A 26,254-nucleotide genomic window follows, 5' to 3' on the forward strand; every position below is an offset into this window, starting at 1 on the left:
TTAAGAATGATCTATGACTTTTCATGGTCTGATCACTCATTTTTCTTTTTTTTAAAGATTGGTTTGAGAGAGAGCAAGCATGCATGAGCAGGAGGGGCAGAGGGAGAGGGAGAAAGAATTTCAGATTCTGTGCTGAGCGCACAGCCTGACATGGCACTTGATTTGACCCTGAGATCGTGACCTGAGCCAAAACCAAGAATCGGGAGCTTAACCAACTGTGCCATCCAGGCGCTCCACTCCTTTTTTTTTTCCCCTTTTTAAAAAATGAATGCCTTAAGGTTTTTGTTTGTAGACATAATTGTTTATGATTTTAAATTTACAAAAAAAATTGGAGAAGATAGTCTACAGAGTTCCCATGTATTCTTCTCCCCCCTGAGCAGTTTCACTGTTACTAAGGAATCTTGGAGGACTGTGATACATTTGTTCCAATATATGAAGGAATGTTGATACATTTGATACATTATTACTAACTAAAGTCATCATGTCTCTTTAGGCTCCCTTGTCTGTGATGGTTTCTCACACTTTCATGTTTTTGATGACCTTGACCGTATTGAGGAGTACTGGTCAGGTATATTGTAGGATGGTTCTCTTTTGAAATTTGTCTGATGTTTTTCTCATTGATTACACTGGGGTTATGGGTTTTAGGGAGGAAGATCATAGTGGTAGAGTACCATTGTAATTACATCATATCAACGGTATATACTGGGAACATGATTTATGACTGTTGATGTTGACCTTGATCCCCAGCAGTAGTAGTTTTGTCAGATTTTTTCCACTGTAAAATTACTCCCCCCCACCCCCATTTCCTTTTTCCATACCTTCCTGTTTGGAAGGAAGTCATGATGTACAGCCCACACTTAAAAAAAGTGGAGGTTATGCTCCATCTTCTTGAGGGCAGAGTATCTACATAAATTATGTAGAATTCTTCTGCAAGGGAAATTTGTCCTTTGTCTCCCATTTATTTCAGTCACTATGGACTGAGGTATTTCTTTTATACTTTTATATTTTGGGTTATAATCCAGTACTATATTTTGATGCTCACATTGTTTCAGTTTTGCCTCTTGGAGGTCTCTTAGTTGGTTCCTGCACCTCTTTGACATTGTTGTGATGGTGGGTTGTTAGGTTTTTTTTTTTCTAATTTTTGGTTTTTGTTGGTTTATTTTGTTTCATTTTGTAACACTTTCTTTCTGGCACTATGAGGTGCTCCAAGTTCATCTTGTATATTTCTTGCCCCAGTTCTAGAACCAGTCATTTTTTCCAAGGAGCCCTGGTTCTTTTATTGGAATGATACTAGAAACCAAGATCTGAATACTGAGTGTGCTCCTTGCCACTGGGGTGTCATTGCTTCTAGGACCTTTCAGCTGACAGAGCAAGGAGATATATCTGTGTATACTAACCCATGTGTATATACTTACCTAGAAATATTTCTTTATGTAACCATCCATATCTCTATGAAGCTACAGTTCTTACCTGAGGTCTCCCAACTGGCAAAGGACTTCATGGTTTTACTTTTTTTTTTAAGATTTTTATTTATTTACTCATGAGACACACAGAGAGAGGGCAGAGACATAGGAAGAGGGAGAAGCAGGCTCCTCACAAGGGAATCTGATGTGAGACTCGATCCCGGAACTCTGGGATCATGCCCTGAGCCGGAGGTAGACGCTCAACCACAGAGCCACCTAAGCATCCCAGACTTCATGGTTTTAATTTGCAATTCCCTAGTGACAAAGGATGTTGAGCATCTTTTCATGTGCTTATTTGCCACCTGAATATCTTCTTTGAGGAAATAGTGTGTTTTTAAATTGGCTTGTTTTAACTTAGAGTTTTACATACTTTTTGGACTACTATGCATAGGTAAAAAATTACATTTTACATCATAACTTAGTGCACACGCACATGGGTGTGTAGTGTGTATATTTGCATTAAAATAATGTTAAGAGTTTCACTGAGCAATACTTAATGCCTTGAATATGCTCTGGTATTTTTTTATTACTTCATTTTTTTGTAATGCTCTTGTATCTCATAGCCTGACAAAAAGCACTCTCCTACAGTGTCCCACAATTCCTCACACCCCTTCTTCCCGTGATGATACCGTTCCCTGTCCCCTTAAATGTCCAAATACTCCTTTCACCCTGTGGACACACAGCTAACTTCTCAGGTGATCTTTTCTTCTGGTCCCATCTGGACACAGGTGAAGACAGTCTCAGCATTACGAAACTGAGTCATTGCTGGGTGAGGCATCTTTAAATCCCAGCACTTGGCTGCCCTAGGCAGAGTACTTCACTCAAGGTGTCTTGGGGTTGGGAGCAGGACTTCTAAGTATAGAAGTTTAGAATGACAAGTCCCTCTACCCAAACCTGCCTTCCGCCATTTCTTGATAAATTAGGCAGCCTACTCGGGGTTGGTTAGTAAGAGTAGCTGCCTTCCTATATCCTCTCTTCTGGGCCTGTAGGCCCATAATCCCAAACTGGTTCTGGCTCATGGCCAGAGTTGAGTGTCACCCCACATCCCTGTTCCTCCCTGCCTTGTAGTTTGCAGAACAGTCCCTGATGAAGAATGCCATAAAAACATCAGAGGAGTCCTGGATTGAACAGCAGATGCTGGAAGACAAAAAGCGGGCCACAGACTGGGAGGCCACAAATGAGGCCATTGAGGAGCAGGTGGCTCGAGAATCCTACCTGCAGTGGCTGCGGGATCAGGAGAAACAGGCCCGCCAGGTTCGCGGCCCCAGCCAGGTGGGTCCTGGGCTCTGTTATTGGCCTGGCCAAGAACCCCTTACTTCACATGCTCTGCCCCCAAACAGGCAGAAGAAATTAAGCAGTTTTGACATCTGGGAGAGAAGGAAGCTCTCAGCCTGGTCTGTACCACATCTCGGCCTTAGTCTTGGCATCGTGCCTTAGAACTCTCAACACCTTTGCCGAACAAGGTCTTAAGGAGTGAGGGAGGCCAGCCACTGGTGGTGACATGTGGGGATTGATGGATAGTTCTAGAGGGACAAGCTCTTGTTGAATGTCCTTCTATGTCAGGCTCTAGGCTGAAGATGTAAAATCCGGTCAGGCCTGCTCCACTCTCCGTGATCCCGTGTCTACTGAGGGAGACAGATACATCAGTGAGGCTCTTGACCCTGGCTGGGGGACCAGTGGACATGGGCGCCCTGGTCAGTCTTCACACAGCAAGGTTGGATTTTTAGGGCAGGGATGGGGCAAAGCAGGCAGGCATTTGAGGAATCACAAGGAGTTTAGAGTGATTGTAGGTGTTGGCAAGAGTCAAGTAATTTCTACGACAAATATTTATTGCAGGTCTATGCCAGGCACTGTTCTTAGTATATGGGTGGTACATTGGTGAGCCAGGCAGGCCCAGATCTCTGTGCTTGTGATGCTTACATATTCGCAGAGTAGAACAAAATAAACACTAAATATAATGAATAGATTAGTTGAGAGGTGGGACAGATGAAACATGTAGAGCAGGGCAAAGAGAATGAGTAGGGCTGAGGGGAGCTGAGAGTTCCACAATATGAAGTAGTATGGTCAGGGTGGGCAGGCCTCAGAGCCAGTGAGATGTGAGCAAAAGCTTGCAAAAGGTGAGGCAGTTAGCTAAGTGCATGCGCCAGGCAAAGCAGAAGGCCAGCTAGAGCAAAACCCAGAGGTGGAATGCATACCCGGGGTGATTTGGGAGTGGCCTGGAGGCCAGGGTGGTTGAGCAGAATGTTGTAGTAAGTGAAGTCAGAGAGGTGGTGGGGCCAGATTGAGAAGGGGCTTGTGAGCTGTGGTGAGGACTTTGGCCTTTACTGTGAGTGAGGCAGAAGCCTTTGGGAGGGTTGTGAGCAGAGGAGGGACAGGATCCTCCTGATAGCTAGGGCAGCATGAAGCCTAGGGTTTAGGGCAAGAAGCAGGGAACCAGCGAGGTGTGGAGTCTTATCTCTAGTCCCAGTGGTGATGGATGGTGGATGGTGGTGCTGGCTAGGGAGGAATGAGGAAAGGGGATGGAGTTTGAATGTATTTTGAAGGTGGGGGTACGGGTTTCCTGCCAGATTGCCTGTAAGGATGTGAGGGTGGTGGGATTAAGAAGCTTACCTTTGTCCTGTGGTCTGCTGTGTGACCAGGAATGGTGGTGGTCATCACAGCCAGGATTCCAGGAGGGAGCCAACCCTCAGGGATGGGGCAGAGGCAGCTCATGACTTGCGTTGGTCCTTTCCTCCTCCTCCTCCTCCTCCTCTTTCTCCTCCTCGTCGTCATCGTCGTCGTCGTCGTCGTCATCATCATCATCATCATCATCATCATCCATGTCGTCGTCCTCCTCCTCCTCCTTCTTCTCCTCCTCCCCCCCCCCTGCAGCCCCGGAAAGCCAGCGCCACATGCAGTTCTGCCACAGCAGCAGCCTCCAGTGGCCTGGAGGAGTGGACCAGCCGGTCCCCGCGGCAGCGGAGTTCAGCCTCTTCACCCGAGCATCCTGAGCTGCACGCCGAGCTGGGCATCAAGCCCCCTTCCCCAGGCACTGTCTTAGCTCTTGCCAAACCTCCTTCACCCTGTGCACCAGGTCAGTGACTTGGTGACTGGGGAAGCTGGGGTTAGGAACTGATGCCTAGGTTGTGGGCTCCACCTCTGACTGTCCCTCTGCCCCAGGTACAAGCAGCCAGTTCTCGGCAGGGGCCGACCGAGCTACTTCCCCCCTCGTGTCCCTGTACCCTGCTCTGGAGTGCCGGGCTCTCATTCAGCAGATGTCCCCCTCTGCCTTTGGTAAGCCTCCTCTATCTAGGGGCCAGGGGCCAGCTGGGAGCTGGGGAGAGAGGGAAGAAGCAGCACATCCTGAGAGGGGGCTTTTGGAGCCTCTGGCCATCTCCCCAGGAAGACGGGAATTTTCAGGCCCAAAGGATGTGTCCAGAGGGAACCTGTGTGGGATTTCAAAGGCCTGGGGGAGCCTTCTTGTAGAGAAAGAAGCATAGAGGGACCTGGATGGGATTGCTCGAGCCAGGAATCAGCAAAGGGTAAGGAGAAGGTGGGCTGGGAGTGCTCCATCATCCTTTGCTCCTTCCTCTTGCCCAGCAGGTCTGAATGACTGGGATGATGATGAGATCCTAGCATCGGTGCTGGCAGTGTCCCAACAGGAATACCTAGACAGTATGAAGAAAAACAAAGTGCACAGAGATCCACCCCCAGACAAGAGTTGATGGAGACCCAGAGACTGGAGACCATCTCCCAACCCCCACCACTCCTGCCCTCCGGTGCCGCCCCACCTTCTTTGGCTTTCTTCCCTCCTGCCTTCTTCCCTCTCTCCCCTCCTTTCCCTCCTCCCCACTTCCCTCTGGCTGGCCCACCCCTGCACCCCTTCTCATCGCTGCCACCACCACCATCACCTGTCTCTTTGCCAGCTGACGTGCCCTCTTGCCCCCTGCACAGCACCATCCCTGCATTCCACAGGGGACTTGGGCAAGGGTGCCGAAGGTAGGCGAGAGGCACACAGAAACAAACCAATTGGCAGCCAGGCAGCCCCTGAGGAGAGACATTCAGACAGAGGAAAGTCTCCCTGCCCCCCATTCCTTCCAAGATCAGAAAAACTTGTCACCCCGCCTCCACAATGATGCTGGGGAGGTGGGAGGAAGAAGTGGGAATTCCCCTTCCCAGTACCCCAAGAATGTCTGAGCCTTCAATGTTGAATTTTTTTCTTTATTAAAATGTACTTTTATCTTATAAAATCAACCAATCCAAAATGATGTAGACAATAGCAGTGGCTCTGTGAAGGCGGCATCTCTGGTTTGGGAGCAGACAGGCCATGGGGACAGAGGGGGCACAAAGATGTGGTTACTGTCTCTTGCCTCCAGCTCTGTGGAGGTAGGCAGGGTCTAGAGTGCAAGCCGGGGTGGGGGCAGGGGGCAGGTGTCTTGTGGGCTTTCGACAATGAGACTCTTGACCTTGCTGCATTCCTACTGCTTCTACACCACTACCACTGCCACCACCACCATCACTATCACCACTACCACTACTACCACTGGGTCTCTTCGGATCTTGGGGTGGGGGGCACCTTTGAGGATCATGGCTGCTACCGCCCAGGATTTGAGCGTGGGGAGTGGGCACAGCCTCAGCAGATGGGACACCCGTGCCCTGCAGGTGTTGACAAGATCCACCATCTGTAACGTCCTTGGCACAATAAAACCAAATGTTAGTTTCCCCTGAGCGCCTCTGTTCTATGTGGGGCACAAGGTGGGTGGGCCTCTGGGCAGAGGTGGTGATGGCCTAGGCCTTGGCTTGACCTCTGAGGGCTGCATGCTCTCCAGTAAGCTCTGTCTGTGGGCCCAGAGTTTGTTCATATTTGATTCACTGCTTACTAAACCAACTTCTGGACCTGTTATTACCAAGAAAGCTCCATCTTTGCTTGCTGCCCCTGCCTCCGTTCTGTCACATGTAGCCTGCCCACCCTGTATCCTGGGTTGTGATGGGAGCAGAGGACTAGGAGCTTGAGGGCTGGGACCGAAGTTCCACCTTTACTGCCTGCCTCCTTCCCTATGTGTGTTTGCTTTTTCCTTGTGATATTTGATGTAGAAATGCTTTGGAAAGGCACAACGGATGCTTCATATCAACGTAAGTGTAGTGGAATTGACTGGAGGGGCCTCTCTGGTGTAAGGAATGGTTAAACCCTTTCTTGTTCATGTTCCCAGTCCTCTGACATCCATGCCCCTGCCTTTCCTTGGCGTACAACCAAGGCAGAGAAGGATGGCTGGCCCCCAGGTTTTGTCAAGAGTGTATATTGCTGTGCCTCACTAATGAGGCCCCTATTTAAGGATGCATGTCCAGCTCTGCCAGTAAAGGCATGGTGGCTGAGTGGCCATCTTGTGGGGTATCTGTGGAATCCACTAGTCAATCATCCAGATGTTGGAGAGTTGGTTTGGAACCCACCTTGTTTTTTTCTAGCTATGTGACCTTGGCCAAATCACAGGCTGAGGTTCAAGGGTCCCACCGTGTGTACAACAGGAGTGATTAATGTCTACTACCTCACGCTCTCTCTGGTTGTGAGCATTGAGAGAGAAGCATGTGGTCAACATAAAATGTCTGATGGCATGGTGCCTGGCATGTTCTGAGAGCCCAAATGTTAGCAGATAGTATTTATTTACCTAATGTTGAAGTTTTTTACACCATCTGGCCCCTGCCTACCTCTTCTTGCTGCTCTCTCCAGTTTCATTGGCCCCTGCCTGGAATTTGCCCTTTCCATATCCTGAGCCCCCAACCTTGTCCTTCAAGATGGGTAGTGTCACCTTTTGAGAAGCCCTGTGTGACCCCATCCATATTCCCATCTCTATCCACGAATATGTCTTTACTCCTTCCCCAATAACTCTGTGATTCACTTCCTGGGCAAGGGCTGTGATGCCTAACTTAATCTGTGTATCTCTAATATCTGCACCCCTGCCAGGGCCTGGCAGGCTTACAGTAGACCCCTAATAAATATTGGATGAATAAGGGAGAGTATATGTGTGTATTTGCTTTCTGGGTGGTGTCTGTGTGTCTGTTTGACTTTGGTGAGTCTAAGTCTTCACATGCACCTCACAGTGTCACGTTGTGTGACAAGGGCTTGTTTCCAGGTGTGTCAGATGGTGACTGAGTGTGGGACTCTATCGCTGACAGTTTATGTCTGTTTCTAAGACAAGTGCATGTCTGCGTGGGTCTGTGACAGCGCGTCTGTGGTTTCTTTCTGATAGGGTGAATGTCCGTTTGTATTCCTGTGACAGATTCTGGGTAGCTATTTCTGGACAGTTTCAGTGACAACACTGCATGTTTGCTGGTGTATGTGTGTGTCTGGGTCTATCCATGTCTGTTTTTGTGACAATGCCTATCTATGTGGCTCTGTCGCATAATTACTTATGTCTGCCTCTGGAGCAGTACTTGTGTGTCTCTGGAGCATCTGTGTGTGTCCTCCTGTGACAGACTCAAGGTCTCTCATTTCTGGGACAGTACAAGTCTTCCTGTGACAGTGCATGTCTGATGGTGCCAGTATCTTCGTGACAAGTTCTGGTGGTGTGCCTGACAAGACATTTCTGTGTCATCAGATGGCAACATAGGTCCGTGTGTATCTCTGGAGTGCCTGTCTGTAACAGTGTTTCTCTGGGTGACATTCTGGGACATAAGTGGCAGCATGGCTGCCCAACAGTGGACATCAGTCTTTGTGACAGTACATGTCTGCTGCATGTGTATCTAGGACAAGTTTACATGAATGTGTCTGTAGGTTTCATGTATATCATCACATGGTACTTTTGTGCGAGTCTTGAGTGCATCTCTTATCTTCCTGCGGGGTGAGGCTCAACTGTTTTTCCCCAAATTTGTGACTAAGGGTATTTTACCACCTGCCTGAGCTCGTTCTGTCCCTATCTCTTGTCATTTGGAAGCATACCCCCAAGCTACTATCACTCTGACTTGCTAGCATCCCACCCCCACCTAAGGTCCACTTCCCTCTGCCATTCCAGGTTCTGGACGTGCTGGGGGATTAGGCTCCTGGCTAGATGTGGCCAGGTCTGCCCAGGTTAAGGGTCCCAAAACACCCCACAAGCCTCCGCCTCAGGGCGTAGGAATGTTGTCTTTGGCCAGCGTCTCCCGCGGTGGTAGGGGGGCTACCCCTCCCTGAAAGCTGGACAGGTTCTTCCAGGATCCCTGGCTTCAGTTTTGGGGCAAGGCTGCTGGTCTCCTTTTTGGAGACAGGGTCTTGAGTGGCTACAGGCCCGGATTCTTAGAAGCCCGGAGATAATTCCGCGCTAATCTCGAAGCAGCGGCTGCAAACCAACTTCTTAGGAAAGGAGGCGGTGCAGATATTTTTTTAAGTTTATATCTATATATACACATACACACACATATATAAAAACAACCCCGCACAACAACCAAAACAAATGCGGTTGCTGGAAAGGGATTCCCAGAACCAGTTTCCTCTTCGGGTGCGCCCCCCACATTTGCATGCGGGCCCGGCCCCCGTGGAAGATCCGGGCACGTATTTGCATAAGGGGGGTACTTGAAACGTTGAGGGTGGTATGCAAATAAGGACTGGCTCCGATTGGCTGCGATACAGCAGGTGCCGCGTCCGGATTGATCAAAGCCAAGTGGGCGGGGCTGTCGCCCGGGGCGACTCTCTCGGGAGGCGCGTGCCCCGGCTCAGTAGCGTTGGGGCTGGCGCGCGCGTCGAATCTTAACGTTGCGCTGTTTGCGGGCGCTTTTGGGCCATCAGCTTCTTTGCCTTCCACCCTGGCGCCCCCAAGTCCTGGCTCCCCAGCCTCGCTACCCCGGGCGTCCACGCCCTGCGGGCTCAGCGGGCTCAATCTGCGCAGCACCACCTCCATGTTGACTAAGCCTCTGCAAGGGCTCCCCGTGGCCCCCGTGACCCCCACGCCGCCGCCAGGTGAGCAAGGCTCCCCTACCGCGACTAGGCCAGGCAGGCTGAATTGGTTGAGGGCGGCGGCGGGGGGGGAGGGGGGAGAGGGTCGCGGCCAGGCTCTGCATGCAGCCACCCTGACTTCCTCGCCTCCGCCTGCGTAGGAGGCAAGAATCGCGAAGCGTTCGAGGCTGAGTACCGACTCGGCCCCCTCCTTGGTAAGGGGGGCTTTGGTACCGTCTTCGCAGGACATCGCGTCACAGATCGACTCCAGGTATCAACCACGAGAGTCTTGGGAGGGTCAGGGGTGTTGTGTGTGTGTGCGTCCTTGTGTGTGCGTGTGTGAGGCGGGGGCGGGAGTCTTGGGCTGGGATGCTGATTGACCAGGGGATGAGCCGACAATGTGTGCGTGGTAGGGTCATGAGGACCGGGATCCGGGTTGGTGGGGGTGGCTGAGCACGCGCACGTGCGCGCGCTTGTTTGTGTGGCGATCCAGGTGGGTATATGGGGGGGGGGGTTCAGGGCAGGGATTCTAAAAGTCCAGGAAGTGAGACTGAGGAGTGAGGGTCGTAAGGACTCTAGACCCTGGGATCCAGGGGATGTGTATCTGTGTGGGAAGGTGGAGGCCCAGAGCTGAGATTTGGTGGATTTCAAGGGCAGGTGTCCAGCGTGGAGTCCTGAGAACCAGGACCCCGGTACAGAGTTGGGGGGGTCTTGGAGCTGGATGGGAAGATCAAGGGCTTCGGGTATTAGGAAATTCAGAACTCAGGACCTGGAGTGAGGGGTTCTGAATCCTGAAAAGGGAGAACCCAGGGCCAAGGATGATGGGAGAGGTGAACTTGGTTCTGGGGACTTGGAGGCCAGGGAAGAAGCTTCAGCTCATTTTGGGTTGCGGTGTGGCGAGGTTGGGACCAGAAAGCCTAGGGTGAGGGTCAAGACTGGGAGGGGCCTGGGGGTCGTCTGCTGGCCCCTTCACCTCAGCCCTTTTCTCCAGGTGGCCATCAAAGTGATCCCCCGGAATCGTGTGTTGGGCTGGTCCCCCTTGGTGAGTGTCTTTGGAGTCCCTGACCTGGCGACGCCATCTCTGAAGATGGACTCACCCCCCCCACCACCACTTGCCTTTCTAGGGCTTGTATGATTCCGTGGGCCCTGTAACGGTGAGGAGAACACTCCTACCAGCCTGTGTTTACTCCCCTGTAGTGACATCCACACCTCCATACAGTTCTGACTCACCCCAGCTCCCCTAGGGCCCTTGGATTCTCCCCCTCCAACCCTCCTTTCTCCTCCTCCCTCCAAACACTGCTTCAGGGGCTGCCCGCAGGGCATGCTGGTGGGGGAAGAGGGGCAGAGGTCACTGGTTGCCATGGTGACGGTGGCTGCTTCTCTTCGGCCGTTAGAACGCTAACGGACAACAGGGCGGGTCTGGGCAAGTTGTAGGGGCGGGAGCGCCCCCTGGCGGACTCTGGGGGAGAATGCGCCTGCGCAGGCTGTGGGACCCGAAGGGAGAAGGTTCGCCTGCGCAGTAGCAGAATTTTCATCACCGTGAGAAAACCTGTCTGCGGCTGTGCATGTCAGAGGACTGGCCGGGAGAGGGCCCCACCTCAGTCAGGAAAGCTGATTCTGGCTTGTCCGTGTGCCCGCACCGGGCTTCTAGCATGGGGTGGCTTTTGTGGCCTAGCATTTCTGCCTTTTTTGAGCACTGACTGTGTGTCTCCAGTTTTGCTTTATCATCAAAGGTTACTGTGTTCCATGTCCCACTAAGTGCTTGCATTCAACACAGTTCTAGATGACAGTGACAGTTTTCTAGTTTAGTGACAGTGACAAAACACATGATAGTATTATTGAGTTCTTTGTTCCTTTGCAATTAATCACTTTCAGATATTTAAGAAATGTATATTGAGCACCTACTATGTGCCAGGCACAATTTTAGGCATTTGGCAAAATATTACATTTATTGAGAGCTCATTTTGTGCCAAGTCCTTTTCTATTCATTGCTTTTACCTATTTAATAATATGTATGAAGCCCGACCCTGTTACCACCCAGTGTTATAGTCAGTGACAAAACACAAACCATTATACAATAGTATTTACTGCTTGCTAACTCTGTGCCAGACCCTGCTATAAAGTGCTTTCAACACTTATTGAGCTATATGTAAAGCACTGTTCTAATCTCTTCTAAGATGCCAGTGAACAAAAGATACATTATTACATAATAGTGTTCATCAGTTGCGTCTTCAGCAGAAGGCCTTTTATTAACCAAAAACAGATTTATTCATTTCAGAGAGAGCACATGCATGCGAGAGTGGGGGGAGGGGCAGAGGCAGAGGGAGAGAACATCTCAAGCAGACTCCTGTGGAGCTGAGCACAGAGCCCGATGTGGGGCTTGATCCCAGGACCCATGAGATTACCACCTGAGCTGAAACCAAGAGCTGGATGCTCAACAGGGAGCCACCCCGGTGCCCCAAGAAGGCCTTTTTAAAAGAACTACTTTCATTTACTCAAACATTTACTGAGCTCCTATCTATAATATGCCAGATATGTATAGGCTTTGGCTCAAAGCACCTTTCCAGGGGCTATGTTTGAGCCCTTCAGACGAAGAAACTGAGAGGCTCAGGTAAGGGAAGTGGGTTGCTGAAGGCCACACAGGAGCATGATGGGCTTTGATGTAAGTTCAGGCAAGAAGTCAGCCTCAGAGTTGCTGGCCTGATGTCTGTGTTCTCTTTTCTTCCCCCTTCCCCCCACAGTCAGATTCAGTTACATGCCCCCTGGAAGTGGCTTTGCTATGGAAGGTGGGTGCAGGTGGTGGGCACCCTGGCGTGATCCGCCTGCTTGACTGGTTTGAGACACCAGAAGGCTTTATGCTAGTCCTCGAACGGCCCTTGCCTGCCCAGGATCTCTTTGACTACATCACAGAGCAGGGCCCATTAGGTGAAGGCCGAAGCCGCTGCCTGTTTGCTCAGGTAGTGGCAGCTGTTCGCCACTGCCATGCTCGTGGAGTTGTACATCGTGATATCAAGGATGAGAACATCCTGATGGACCTCCGCCGGGGCTGTGCCAAACTGATTGATTTTGGTTCCGGTGCCCTGCTTCATGATGAACCCTATACTGATTTTGATGGTAAGTCTTCCCTAAATCTCAAGTGTGTGTGGGGGGTTACCTTTTATCTTTATGGTCTCTGGATCTTTCACATCTAGTGCTGGGGTGGCCTGTGCTCCTTGATCTATATTCACCTTTATAAATTTCTTGTGTTTTATGAGTTTTAATACTGGGGACTCTCAAGCCTTGTCCATCTTCTGACAGTGCCCAAACCTGGTGAAGGGGTTGTGTTATTATCCAGAATGTTCCTTTTCTGTCTGGTAAAGGGATCCTTTGTTACTTGTAAGGGCTTTTTTTTTTTTTTCTGTTGAGGGGACTCCGTTGTTATAGTTAAAGAACTCCTATTCTGGTGAGGGGACCCTGCTTAGATAGTGAGTTCTCTTAATTCTGGCAAGGGGATCATGCTTCCTGGGGGAGGGTGGGGTGGGAGAAGGGCATTAGCAAGGAGTGGTCTAATCTCTGTCTTGTGTGCAGGGACAAGGGTGTACAGCCCTCCAGAGTGGATCTCTCGTCATCAGTACCATGCACTACCAGCTACTGTCTGGTCACTGGGTATCCTCCTCTATGACATGGTGTGTGGGGACATTCCGTTTGAGAGGGACCAGGAGATTCTGGAGGCTGAGCTCCACTTCCCTGCCCATGTCTCCCCAGGTGAGGCCTTCACCAGTCCTAGCTCAGTAAATGCCACTCTTCCCAGGGTCTAGTGCCCCCAACTGACTGCTAATCTCCTATGCTTCTGATCTGCAGACTGCTGTGCCCTAATCCGCCGGTGCCTGGCCCCCAAACCCTCTGCCCGACCCTCACTGGAGGAGATACTGCTGGACCCCTGGATGCAGACCCCAGCTGAGGATGCACCCCTCAATACCCCCAAGGGGGGTCCCACCCCTTTGGCCTGGTCCCTGCTACCCTAGTCCTAGCCAGGACCCCCACTAGTTGGAATAGCCGTCCCATGGCATGCCACAGGGATAGATGGACATCTGTTGACCTGGTTATACAGGTCATTAAAACTCCAGTGTTACTAGGGTCAAAGATTGGGGATCAGGGGTCAGGAGACATAAGCCAAGTCTGCCCACTCCCCATCCCAATCCTGCTAAGGAGCCTTCCTCCCAGAATTTATGGTCTCTTATTCTGGAGGGGGCGGGGCTTCCTTGTTTCTCATTTTGCTAAGGGTGTTTATTTGGTTGAAGTTCCTTCCATTCTGAGCCCCAGGACTCCTATTCTGATGAGTTGTAACCCCTACACTGGCACCTCCTGCTACCACCACATACACTTAGTTCAAATGCTCTCACTTGGGCAAGGGTGCTTTCCTTCCAATGCCCCAGCAGCTCTTACTTTAGCAAAGGGACCCATTCCCCCTAGCCCAGGGTCCTATATTCAGTCAAGCTGCTTGCCTACCTCAGCCCAGGGTTGCTTATTCTGGGAGAGGTAATGCCCTATTGTTTTCCCAGGATTTTTTTTAATTATTTTTTAATTATTTTTATTATTTTTTATTTTTATTTTTTGGTGAGGGGACCCTACTCTGTTATCCCAAGTGCTCTTATTCTGGTGAGGAGAACCCTACTTCCATGATTTGGGAAGGAATGGGAGATGGACACCACCAGAGTCCGCTAGGATGGGGTAGATGGGTTTTTTGGGGGATGGGGTGGGGGAAATAAGTCTTGTCGTTTGTTCTCCTGGGGCTCCCCCTCTCCATCTTTTTCGGATTCTTGCTGCCTCCTTCTGAGCCTGGATTATCCAGTTGCTGAAATGTAAATACTTATGTATTGGTGGGAAGGGAGCTCCAACTGTGTCCTCCTCTTCCTTCTCCCCCTGCCTGGATTATTTAAAAAGCCATGTGTGGAAACCCACTATTTAATAAATGTTATAGAATCAGAAGTGACTGGCCATTTGTAAATTAAGCAAGGAAACCCACTATTTGATAGATGTAATAGAACCAGAAGCAACTGGCCATTTGTAGATGGGGTGAGGCAATTATGGAGCATCTACTGTGTGCTGAGCCATGAGGGAGGTGGGCTGGATCTCTCCTCTGCCCTTGGGAAGTCTTAGCCTTGTGGTACTGTCCTAAAGCTCTTTTATGGGTTCAGTTAAGCGAGACCACAAAGAAAAACTTGATTTCCCCCATTCCAGCTCTTACGTAGCTCCCAGGATGTGCAGAAGGGCACCGTTGGAGATACTATAGACACTGAGGATGTTTGAGACCTGTCCCCAGTCAAAGATGGCTTGTCTGGACAGAGAAAACTGACCCCCTCCATTCCAGGGGAGGAAAATAAAGCCCTCTCTCACAGGGAAAAAAAGACCTTTAGGGTCACCAGTGGGGGGGGGGGGGGTTGGACACTGACAAAAGCCTTCCCTGCCCTTCCTCCTTTCCCAATAACATCCTGAGTGTAAGCCATGCGTTTTGCCCCTACCTTTTCACCTCTCCCTGGTCTTGTTCATCCCTCTCATCTCCTTCCTCGCTTCACATACCTGCCCTGACATCAGCTGTACCCTCTCTTGCCCCGCTTTCTTTAAGATTTTATTTACCTATTCATGAGAGAGGCAGAGGGAGAAGCAGGCTCCATGCGGGGTGGGACTCGATCCCGGGACTCCCAGGATCACGCCCTGAGCCAAAAGCAGACGCTCAACCGCTGAGCCACGCAGGCGTCCCTCTTGCCCCGCTTTCAAAAGCTAAGCTGAAAGCCCCTCACCTGGTGGCTTACCTGTCCCCTTCGCAGTTTCCCTCCACAGTGGGAACTCGCTTATCCTCCCTACTCTCCGTCTCAGTCTCACTTCTATGCCTTCTCACCTGTGCGGCCCCAATGGCTCTGCTGGCTTAGGCTCCCTTAACTGCCAGACCCTCACCTGCCCCGCGGTGAGGTCTGTTTCCTCCCAGATGCCCGCGGGCTCTCTAAGGGGTGGGGCTTCGCCGGGAGGTGGGGGAAAGAGGAACTTCGGTCCAATCACAAAGGTACCCAGGAGTTTGGGTGCGGAAAGGGCGGGATCATCTGTAGAAGGTGCCAATGAGGAGCCGAGATAGATGAGGATTCGCTGAACCAATGAGACAAGGACACACGATGGGCGGGCGATCTGGAAAGCGGGATCAATGAAGACGAAGGCGGGTCTAGTAACTGGAAGGAACCAATGAGGCTCGGTAGAGACGGCAGGAGGCCGAGGCGGTCACGAGTCGGGTTTCCCCATCCCAACGGAATCTGGAAATCCCAAGGCTGCGGTCTTAGACTCACTGTTGGGGAGCGGACGAGGAGAGCTACTGCTCTGGCCAGCCCTTCACTCTCCCCATCTCCATCACGGAGGCCGGAAGTGGAAGTGACGGACACGGAAGTGCCCTGCTGTTGCCGAGGGGACGGACCAGGCAGATGCCAACATGGCAGCGGTGGGGTCCGGCGGTTCCAACGCGGCGGCTGGGCCAGGGGCGGTCTCCGCGGGGTCGTTGGAGCCTGGAACCGCTAGTGCGGGTGAGACAGGCTGTGGTCGACCCGGTGGCGGTGGGGCGAGGGTCAGGATCGCTGAGGGGTCAGGAAGGTTCCTCACTGAAGCGAGAGAGAGCATCCCGTATGGACCGACCTATGTGTGTATGTAGCGGGGGGGTTGGGGAGGAGGACGGAATGGCTATTGTGAGTGTGTTGGAAAGCGGAGAAGAGACCTTTCTGAGGGTGATGGGAGGGTCCCTTCTGCATATGGACAGTAGAGATCATTCTGAGTCTGGGGGGTTTTAGCCTTTGGGGGAGGCTAAGACCACTAAGACCATTCTGAGTGTGTAGGGGGTCCGTCCTTAGAGCAGGGAGAGAGCATTTTGAGGTTAGGAACGTTGTTCCTTCTAGAAGAAAGAGGCTATTCTGAGGGTGGTGGTTTCTTGTATAAAGGGTTAGGGGCTATTGTGAATTAGTGTGGGGCAGGTCCTTCCTTACCTGACTTAGAGGTCCATTTTGAGGATTGGGATGTCCATTATAAGGAGAGAAGACCATTCTGGGGGGGTTCCTTCCTAATGCAGTAAGAGTTCCTTGTATATTGGAGTGGGAGGGTCCTTCCTTATATGGCAGAGAAAAGACATTCTAAGGGTGTGGAGCCCTTCTTTATAGCAGGGAGAGTTCGTTGTGAGTGTGAGTTGAACAAGGAATGATTCCTTGGCTGGAGGTAGGAGCGGTGCTGTGGTGGGAGGATGACAGGACCATGTGGAGTATAGGGGAATATTTCCTTATGTCCTCGAGGGAACCAGACCATGCTTGGTGCAGTAACCATTTATTATATGGAGTTCAATCCTAGAGACTGTGGAGGAATTATTTCTTATGTTTGTGAAACCATTCTGGGTCAGGAGGACTCTGGTGGTCATAGAAGGTAGGAGTTGGAGAGATAATTGTTAGTGTGAGGGAATGGAATAATATCTTAGATGGGAGAAAGACCATTCTTTAGGGGCTGGACATGCCTTATACCATGGTCTCATTCCCTGTATTTAGGTATCATTCTTTATATAGGACAACCCCTCATTAAAAAGAAGCATCATCTCATATAAACTTTCAGTTTGTTCACCCACAGAATGGAATCCTTGTAGCCCACTCAGAGATCAGAGCAGTGTAGGGGTCTACTGAGGTAATCCATATAAATCCTTTACCCCAGTGATAGACAGATGGTCAGCACTCAATAAATGTTGAGAATATGATTGGTATTCTGTGAGTTGCTTCTCACACAGAGGAGGGAGAGAGGGGGCCAAGTGTGTCCAGCACCTGCTCCAGCCATTTCCTAATAGCTCAGCAAGGATTCTGGGTATGAGCTGGACAGGGTGAGGCCTACTTCCCCCTTTGTGGCTCTTCTGCCTGTTGAAGCAGTGGAAGTAGATGGGATTCAGACCCCATTGGGTCAGGATAGGGAGGCAGAGTGAGGAAGTGGCAATGGCTAGAAGGATCCTGGTTGAGAAAGGAGTGAAGGGGAAGGTGGTGGTGTGGCTGTGCCCCAGCATCTTCTGACCCCTTCTTCCTCCTTGCTCATTCCATTTCCCACAGCTCACCGGCGCCTCAAATACATATCCCTAGCTGTGCTGGTGGTCCAGAATGCCTCCCTCATCCTCAGCATCCGCTACGCCCGCACACTGCCTGGGGACCGCTTCTTTGCCACCACTGCTGTGGTCATGGCCGAAGTGCTCAAAGGTCTCACCTGCCTGCTGCTGCTCTTCGCACAAAAGAGGGGTATGAGACAGCAAGGGGAGAGGGCTGCACTGGAGTCAGTGGGTGGGACTGTGTGTGTGTGTGTGTGTGTGTGTGTGTGTGTGTACCCATGCCCATATGGAGGGTTTGCTGGGGGAATATCACTATATCACTGTGTCTCTGAAACCACCTGGGGAGTGTGTAAGTGCAGCTCATCTGCCTTATCACTCCAGCTATGAGTAGCTGCATCCACACTTTTATTGTACTCCTAACATCTGGGAGCTGGCCTCTGTGGACTGTAGGAGTGAGACAATCTGTGTCCATAAGGTAGTAGGGGATACTTAGGTTCATTTATTTCCCTTTAACTTTGCATTTTGGATAACTTTAAACATACACAAACTCGGAGAGAATAATAAAATATTAAAATGTTCATGTACCCATCAGCCAGATTCATCAATTGTCAACTCATGGCCACTCTGCCATTAACAGCATCAGTGATTATCCACTCCTCTACACTGAGTATATGTACACTCAATCTACATGTCTGCCTACCTATCCACCCCCTGCCTTATTACACTGCAGTATGTCCCACATGTAGTAAGTATTATTTTGAAGTAAATCCCCCACCCTCTTACTATCAAAATAAATATTTTGGTACATTAAAAAATAACCACAATATCTAAAAATCATACATCAAAAAATTAACAGTAATTCTTAAAATTAACAAAATATTCAAATATCCAGTCATTTAATCAGATTTACAATGCTTTCTCAAATATCATAAGAATTTTTAAGAATTTGGGGACGCCTGGGTGGCTCAGCAGTTGAGTGCATCTGCCTTTGGCACAGGGTGTGATCCTGGAGTGCCGGGATCGAGTTTCACATTGGGCTTCCTACATGGAACCTGCCTCTCCCTCTGCCTATGTCTCTGCCTCTCTGTGTCTCGCATGAATAAAAAAAGAATTTTTAAGAATTTGTTTCAATCTGGTTTATATAAGGTCAGTGCCTTGTAATTCATTATGGCTTCTAGGTCTGTTAACCTCAGGGGTTCCCACCCAGTTCTTTTTTTTTAAGATTTTATTTGTTTGTTCATGAGAGACACACAGGCAGAGGGAGAAGCAGGCTCCCCCCAGGATCACACCTTGAGCCAAAGGCAGATGCTCAACCACTGAGCCACCCAGGCACCCCTTCTCTAGCTCTTTTTGATCTGTAGTAAATTTGTTGAAGAGAGCAGGTCGTTTGTCTTGTATATTTTGGATAGCTTGGATTTTGCTGGCTGCCTCCCTGTGGTATCATTTAACATGTTCTTCTACCCCCTGTATTTCCTATAAGTTTGATTTTATCTACTAATTTAAACACCTTCCTAAAGGCCAGCTTTAAAATGTTGCCAGTTGTTTCTCTATAAAGGCCTTACTAGGGTGCCTGTGTGGTTCATTTGGTTAAGCATCAGACTCTTGATTTCAGCTCAGGTCATGATCTCAGGGCTGTGGGATTGAGCTCCATGTTGGCTCTTTACTCAGCAGCAGGGAGTCTGCTTGAGATCCTCTCCCTCTGCCCCTGCCCCCCATTTGCGCTTGCACACTCCCTCTCTAATAAAGAAATCTTTGGGATCCCTGGATGGCTCAGTGGTTTAGTGCCTGCCTTCGGCCCAGGGCATGGTCCTGGAGTCCCGGGATCGAGTTCCACATCAGGCTTCCTGCATGGAGCCTGCTTCTCTCTCTGCCTGTGTCTCTGCCTCTCTCTCTGTCTGTGTCTCTCATGAATAAATAAATAAAATCTTTAAAAAAAAATAATAAATCTTCAAAAAAATAAAGGCCTTGCCTGTGTAGAGAATGCAGGTGTACATTCTACCTCTGCTGTCAGTATTTACACTGAAGAAACATTTTCTTTAATTTTTAAAAGATTTGTTTATTTGAGAGAGAAAGAGAGCAGGGAGAGAGAGAGAGAAAACAGGCTCCCTGCAAAACAGGGAGCTCGACACAGGGCTTGATCCTAGGAACCCGGGATCAGGACCCAAGCTGAAGGGGCACCCAACCAACTGAGCCACCCAGGCACCCCAAGAAACCTTTTTTTAAGACTTTATTTATTTGACAGCACAAGCAGGAGGAGCGGCAGGCAGAGGGAGAGGGAGAAGCAGGTTTCCCGCCAGGCAGGAAGCCCAGTGTGGGGCTCGATCCCAGGACCCCAGGATCATGATGTGAGCTGAAGGCAGATGCTTAACCAACTGAGCCACCAGGTATCTCTGAAGAAAACATTCTTTCCCATTCATTAGCTCTATGTGGCCCTGGGAGGCAGCAGTTTGGAAACTCACCTGTTCTTTTTTTTTTTTTTTTAATTGAAGTATAGTTGACATATACAGTTAACCCTTGAACAACATGGGTTAAACTGTGCAGGTCCACTTAGATGCAGGGTTTTTTTTTAAGATTTTATTTATTCATGAGAGAGAGAGAGAGAGAGAGAGAGAGAGAGAGGCAGAGACGCAGGCAGAGGGAGAAGCAGGCTCCATGCAGGGAGCCCGATGTGGGATTCGATCCCGGGACTCCAGGATCACGCCCTGGGCCAAAGGCAGGCGCCAAACCGCTGAGCCACCCAGGGATCCCAAGATGCAGGTTTTTTCCTAATAAATACAGTACAGTACTAAAAATGTATTTTCCTCATGCTTTTCTTTTTCTCTGGTGTACTTTATTATAGGAACACAGCATATAATACATGTACAAAATACATATTAATGAACTGTTTATATTATCAGTAAGGCTTCCAGTCACTAGGAGGCTATTAGGAGTTAAGTCTGGGAGTGAGGGGTATCAAAAGTTCTATGTGGATTTTTAACTGTGTGGGGGAGTCAGTGCCCTAACTCTTGAACAAGGGTCACCTATAATATTAGTTTCAAGTATACAACATCATGCTGGAACAATTCTTTACATTACACAGTGCTCACCACGATCAGCGTAGTCCTCATACAAAGTTGTTACCATATTACTGGCTGTGTTCCCTATGCTGTACTTTTCATCTCTGTGACTGACTTGTTTTTATAACTAGAAGTTTGTACCTTTTCACCCGCTTCACCTATTTCACCCATCTCCCAACTGGCAAGCACAGTTCTCTAGGAGTCTGTTTCTATTTTTGTTGTTTGTTTTGTTTTTAAATTTATTTTATTTAGATTTTATTTATTTATTCACAAGAGACACACAGAGAGAAAGAGGCAGAGACATAGGCAGAGGGAGGAGAAGCAGGCTCTATGCAGGGAGCCCGATATGGGACTTGATCCTGGAACTCCAGGATCATGCCTTGGGCCGAAGGCAGACGCTCAACCGTTAAGCCACCCAGGCATCCCTGTTTGCTTTGTTTTTTAGATTCCACAAGTCAGTGAAATCATTTGTCTTTTTGGGTCTGACTTCTTTCACTTAGTGTAATGCCCTCAAGGTCCATCATCTGCTCTGGGTTTTTTTAAGATTTTATTTATTTATTCACGAGAGGCAGAGACAAAGGCAGAAGGAGAAGCAAGCTCCCTGTGGGGCCCAATGTGGGACTCCATCCCAGGACCCCGGGATCACTTGAGCTGAAGGCAGATGATAACCATTGAGCCACCCAGGTGCCCCCTATCTTTTTTTTAAATCTTCTCTGCTATCAATTGTTTCTGAGACACTTTCCAGTGCTCACTGTGGCAGGCCCTGCTCCGGCCATGGAGGCTGCATCCTGCCCACAGAGGGCTGATATTTTACGTGAGGAGAAACAAATAGGCACAGACTTAATCGCAGGCCTTTGCCTCTAATCTACAATTTCAACCCCTCTCCCATGTTTTTTTTCCTGAATTAGTTTTGTGGTAAAACTTGGCCTGACCTAGCGTAGGGCTATTTGTATATAGGTGGTTTTTAATTTTTCTCATTTGGTGTGGACATTTACCCAGGTTGCCACAGAAATAGGAATGTGTGTGATTATGGTGCACAGCCCTATGCGTGTGGCATGTGTTAATGTGAAGTGCATGCTAGATACACCATGTTACCTTCCTAACACTTAGAAAATGTCAAACACCCAAATCCCTAGGCCCAGAGGATTTGGGTAAGGGGTTCAAGAGTGGTAATTACTCCTGGGATTAATGCTATGAAAGGTAAGGACAGGGTTTTGTGAACGAGCCTTCAGCATGAGTTCCTGTGATAACCTTGTGCAGTGGTTGTGGGGTTTTCACAGAGGAACAACACTCACTGAGACTTAAAAGATGAACTGCAAAGAAGTGGGGTGAGATTTGCAGAGGCCTTACTCCTCAGGAGGGTGTTCTCATGTGTTGGTGGGAGCAGGTCCCTGCCAGACTTTTCTGCTTAATATAGTCAAGCTTCCAGGGACACCTGAGTGGCTCAGTAGTTGAGTCCCTTTGGCTCAGGTTGTGATCCCAGGGTCCTGGGATTGAGTCTTGCCTTGGGCTCCCTGCAAGGAGCCTGCTTCTCCCTCTGCCTGTGTCTCTGACTCACTCTGTATCTCTCATGAATAAATAAAATATTTAAAAAAATAGTCAAGCTTCCACTCTTCCATATGGCAAGGACAGACATGTCACTTGTTTGTAGGGCTGACAGGGATGTGCATCCGAATGGGATATGGTCCCTGCCCTCAGGCAGCTCTTAGGCCAGTTAAAGAGCTAGGATAAGTGTAAAAGTTGAGTCTCAAACCTCCCCTCCGGTCAGCAGGCTTGCTAAGGCTTCTACCTCACGAGCTAGCTAATGCTGACTATTTCACTGGACATACACGTGTATTGAGTGCTTGCCCCGAATGGGACACTGCCAGGGAGGTGGGCTGTATGCTGTGTGAATACAGTCCGTGATTCTCAGACACAGAGTTAAGGATGATTGGTGTCCGTTAAACTGAGAGCTGAAAGGTCTCCCAGAGCTGCAGTTGTACTGCAGGGAAACTGAGAGTGCAGACCGCCTCTGAGCCCCTGGGAGGTCAGAGCAGGGGTGAGGAGACACAGGAATAGGCCCAGTCCTGGCCCTCAGAGGATCTGCAGCACTAAAGGGAGGCTGTCCTTCCCCCCACGTAGGTAACGTGAAGCACCTGGCACTCTTCCTGCATGAGGCTGTCCTGGTGCAGTATGTGGACACACTCAAGCTCGCAGTGCCCTCCCTCATCTACACCCTGCAGAATAACCTCCAGTATGTGGCCATCTCCAACCTGCCAGCTGCCACGTTCCAGGTGAGCCCCAGGCCCAGCACAGCCTTTGGCAGAACTGGCTGGGATGGGGGAGATGTGATGCTGGTGAGGGAGGGTTGCAGAGGGCATGATCTGTGTCACCTTTGCCACACCCTCGGTGTCTTCATCCATGAGAACTGGGAATGGGAATGCCTCCATGCCAGTATGCTGGGACAGCTGAAAGAAATAATCCCCGGGAAGAGCCCTTGGTTGGCATTGGTGAGCTTTTGGCTGTTTGCAGGTAGCCCTGGAACACAGTTAAAGAGTGTGGAGCCAGGCTCTCTGGGTTCAAATCCCACCTCTGCTACTTTCCAGCTGTGTGCTCTTTGGGCAAGTTGCATAACCCCTCTGTGGCTTCTCATTCTTCCATTGCATGTTACAATAGTATCTGCTGCATAAGTGAGAGCACTAAATGAATGGATTCATATCAAGTGCTCAGACCCACACTGGCACAAAAGCAAGCACTGTGTAAATGTGTGCCAACATTATCGTTGTGGCTGATTTGTTTCCATTAGTACATATTTATCAAGACACACACATGCGTGCGTGTGCCTCATCAAGGAGCCAGTCACTCCGTCATTAACCTGCATAAGCTGGTTCACACACAACAGCTGTATTTTACAGATGATGTCTGGGCCGAGATGGTCCAAGTGCTTCATTCCTTATCACACAGCCAGAAAATTTGGAGGGGATGTGGACTCGGGTGTGGCCCAGGACTTCCTTGCATAGCTGTGGACTTTCTGGGAAGCAGCTCAGAGCTCTTTAGCTACCTGTCAGTCAGTGGCCAATAGCTGGATCTTTTTTTTTTTTTAAGATTTTATTTATTTGAGAGAAAGAGTGAGAGCACGAGCAGGGAGCCCAACATGGGGCTTGATACTGGGACTCCAGGATCATGAACCAAGCCAAAGGCAGATGCCCACCTGCCTGAGCCACCCTGGCGCCCCTGGCTGGCTGTTCTTGTCACCTGCCCTGCCCCGTCCCTCCCCCTGGGCACGTGGGGTGGGGAGGTGGGGAACAGCCCCTAAGTGCCTTCCGCATTGGTGGCCCACCCCCCTGCAGGTGACGTACCAGCTGAAGATCCTGACCACGGCGCTGTTCTCCGTGCTCATGCTGAACCGCAGCCTTTCCCGGCTGCAGTGGGCCTCCCTGTTGCTTCTCTTCACTGGAGTTGCCATCGTCCAGGCACAGCAAGCTGGTGGTGGGGGCCCTCGGCCACTGGATCAGAACCCCGGGGCAGGCCTTGCAGCCGTCGTGGCCTCGTGTCTGTCCTCAGGCTTTGCGGGCGTCTACTTCGAGAAGATCCTAAAGGGCAGCTCGGGCTCGGTGTGGCTCCGCAACCTGCAACTGGGCCTCTTCGGCACGGCACTGGGCCTGGTAGGGCTTTGGTGGGCTGAGGGCACAGCCGTAGCCCGCCGTGGCTTCTTTTTTGGGTACACACCTGCCGTCTGGGGCGTGGTACTCAACCAGGCCTTTGGCGGGCTGCTGGTGGCTGTTGTCGTCAAGTACGCCGACAACATCCTCAAGGGCTTTGCCACCTCCCTGTCCATTGTGCTGTCCACTGTTGCCTCCATCCGCCTCTTTGGCTTCCACGTGGACCCATTGTTTGCCCTGGGTGCGGGGCTGGTCATCGGTGCGGTCTACCTCTACAGCCTTCCCCGAGGCACCGCCAAAGCCATAGCCTCCACCTCCGCCTCAGCCTCGGCCTCCACCTCTGGGCCCTGCACTCACCAGCAGCCTCCTGGGCAGCCGCCGCCACCCAAGCTGTCTTCCCATCGCGCAGACCTCAGCACGGAGCCCTTTCTGCCGAAGTCAGTGCTGGTGAAGTGAGGGTTGGTGGTGGTGGGGGGCCACAGGGAGGGGGACTGGGTAGAGGGTGTTGGGCATCCGGAGGGACTTCAGCTGCCACTAGGCCTGGCTCCTCTGGGATTGGAAGTGTTTTCTCCCAGGTCATGGAGACTTCTGCAGGGGCTTTGGAGTGGGCGTGGGGCATCACACGAACCCTTCCTTATAGACTGAGCCCCCTCCCCCTGGAGGGGGATCATGAGAGCTGCCTCCCCGGCCCCAGTGAACCCCTTTGGGGACTGGGTTGGCAGTATTGTCGTTCAAGGCCTTTCTTTGCCTGCCTGCCCTCAGCTGGAGGTGTCCTGTCTTCCACGCTCTCTCTGGAGAGCCCCTCCCAGCGGTCCCTCCTCCCTCTTTGTAAGGATAAATTGGACAAAAATTCTACAGCTCTTTAGAAACGGATGCCTACCTGTGGGGTTCCGCTTCCTGTAGCTTGAGGCCTTTTTGCCTCCCTCACAACCACAAGGGACCAGACCCTATTAGCAGCCCGGTCTTTTTTGTATGTGGCCTTGGGGCAGCTTTCCTGATGGGAGACCCTTGAAAATGGGCCTGTGAGCACCCCGGAGTGGGGGGAGGGGGACCGGTGGAGAGGAAGAGGAAGGAAGGGGTGGGAATTAAGATGTTCTGCATCAGCCTGGTCCAGGGGAGGGTGCGGTAGGGGCATCTGTTTTTAATGGTTTGGGAATTTGTGGTATAATCAGATAATGAATGATCCAGGGTGTGGGAAAAGCCGGTGGGGGAGGTCCTTGGAGTGGCTGAATCTCATTGAATCTAAGACACTGTCAGTTGCCGGATGCAGGGTTCTTGTCTGAGACAGCCCAAGAGGGAAAATAAAGCTGCCAATCACACTGTTGATACGCACTAGCTGTATGAGGCACCCTCACCGTCACAGGGTGAGGGTGTCTTCAAATGCTGAAATGTGGAACCTGTCCCCTGCACTCCCCAAAGCTTATTAACCCCTTAACCGTCTCCCAGGATGTGTGTGTATGTGTGCGTGTGCACGCGTGCATCTATATCTACGCACGCGCAAGAGATGCCTGGGCTGTCTTTGCTCTATGTACATAGGGTCGTTGGATCTTTATTTTTAATTAATTTGTTCTGATTTTTCTGGTTTGTTTTCTAAGGAACTGTAATGAACAAATATCAGGAGACCCAATGCCAAATAAAGATGTTGTATTTATTTAGTCCACGTGTAGCTTTCTGACCCAGGGGACTCTCTGCGTGGGCTATTACTAACCCCAGGACTACCAGCCTCACCACTGTCGCCCTCGCTTGCTCAGGACACCCACCTGCCAGCCCACCCCAGCTCTCTGTGTTTTTCTTTTCCTCCCCGTTCCCACCACAGGTTGCTCACCAAGGTGAAGGGTTCGTAGCTGCTGGGATTGAAGACGCTGGCTTGGCCTCGTTCTCCCTTCTTGCCCTGGCCCAGCTGGGACCAAACTCTGATCAGTACTAGGGGTGGGGGGAGGTAGACACTGAACTCCAACTTGGCCTCACCACCTCCTGCTCCCATGCAGGGGTGACACAAGCAAACTCTGGTAATGAGGGTGGGACAGGACCCACGTTGGCCTCCAGCCCATCACCCCCATAGCCCTGCCACTCCCGCACTTTCTTAGGTGAGTTTTTGCAAATAAAATGTGTTTTGCATCTTGCCGGCTTGG

General features: G+C 50.5%; 3 protein-coding genes across 9 annotated transcripts in view; all 3 read left to right on the top strand.

The window, feature by feature from the left end:
* The window catches only part of OTUD5 (OTU deubiquitinase 5), a 28,500-nt gene extending 22,330 nt beyond the window's left edge, over window positions 1–6,170 (top strand). For 2 of the 3 annotated variants that reach the window (XM_077888658.1, XM_077888656.1), the window contains exons 6-9: window positions 2,532–2,735; window positions 4,335–4,536; window positions 4,623–4,736; window positions 5,043–6,170. In XM_077888658.1, coding sequence (XP_077744784.1) covers window positions 2,532–2,735; window positions 4,335–4,536; window positions 4,623–4,736; window positions 5,043–5,167 — 645 coding nt within the window. In that variant the 3' untranslated portion in view covers window positions 5,168–6,170. The remainder of the gene's footprint in view (window positions 1–2,531; window positions 2,736–4,334; window positions 4,537–4,622; window positions 4,737–5,042) is intronic. The other variant, XM_077888657.1, reaches the window with a different exon arrangement.
* A 3,003-nt stretch (window positions 6,171–9,173) lies between these two features.
* Window positions 9,174–14,313, top strand: PIM2 (Pim-2 proto-oncogene, serine/threonine kinase). The gene is made up of 6 exons (XM_077888664.1): window positions 9,174–9,369; window positions 9,507–9,616; window positions 10,337–10,387; window positions 12,087–12,459; window positions 12,913–13,089; window positions 13,186–14,313. Exons 1-6 carry the CDS (start codon window positions 9,309–9,311, stop codon window positions 13,347–13,349), a joined length of 936 nt encoding a protein of 311 aa, XP_077744790.1. The 5' UTR covers window positions 9,174–9,308; the 3' UTR covers window positions 13,350–14,313.
* Window positions 14,314–15,482: 1,169 nt separating this feature from the next.
* Window positions 15,483–26,245, top strand: SLC35A2 (solute carrier family 35 member A2). Of its 5 annotated transcripts, none has more exons than XM_077888659.1 (5): window positions 15,483–16,007; window positions 17,433–17,615; window positions 22,603–22,754; window positions 23,811–24,559; window positions 25,939–26,245. In XM_077888659.1, the coding sequence occupies exons 1-5, from the start codon at window positions 15,800–15,802 to the stop codon at window positions 25,964–25,966; spliced, it is 1,320 nt and encodes a 439-aa protein (XP_077744785.1). In that variant the 5' UTR covers window positions 15,483–15,799; the 3' UTR covers window positions 25,967–26,245. The 5 variants fall into 5 exon arrangements, with proteins under 5 accessions (XP_077744785.1, XP_077744788.1, XP_077744786.1 ...); XM_077888661.1 differs by having other exon boundaries at window positions 15,491–15,890; XM_077888662.1 differs by lacking the exon at window positions 17,433–17,615 and having other exon boundaries at window positions 15,483–15,890.
* Window positions 26,246–26,254: the final 9 nt, after the last annotated feature.

The sequence above is a fragment of the Canis aureus genome, chromosome X (assembly GCF_053574225.1).
Source record: "Canis aureus isolate CA01 chromosome X, VMU_Caureus_v.1.0, whole genome shotgun sequence".
NCBI lineage: Eukaryota > Metazoa > Chordata > Mammalia > Carnivora > Canidae > Canis > Canis aureus.

Bases quoted from the DNA above. Each gene is read 5' to 3' on its own strand.
- PIM2 (XM_077888664.1), top strand. From the start codon at position 9,309: ATGTTGACTAAGCCTCTGCAAGGGCTCCCCGTGGCCCCCGTGACCCCC. The intron at 12,460-12,912 runs GTAAGTCTTCCC...TCTTGTGTGCAG, and splicing joins ACCCTATACTGATTTTGATG to GGACAAGGGTGTACAGCCCT. The intron at 13,090-13,185 runs GTGAGGCCTTCA...TCTGATCTGCAG, and splicing joins CCCTGCCCATGTCTCCCCAG to ACTGCTGTGCCCTAATCCGC.
- SLC35A2 (XM_077888659.1), top strand. From the start codon at position 15,800: ATGGCAGCGGTGGGGTCCGGCGGTTCCAACGCGGCGGCTGGGCCAGGG. The intron at 16,008-17,432 runs GTATGTAGCGGG...CATTTCCCACAG, and splicing joins GTATGGACCGACCTATGTGT to CTCACCGGCGCCTCAAATAC. The intron at 22,755-23,810 runs GTGAGCCCCAGG...ACCCCCCTGCAG, and splicing joins TGCCAGCTGCCACGTTCCAG to GTGACGTACCAGCTGAAGAT.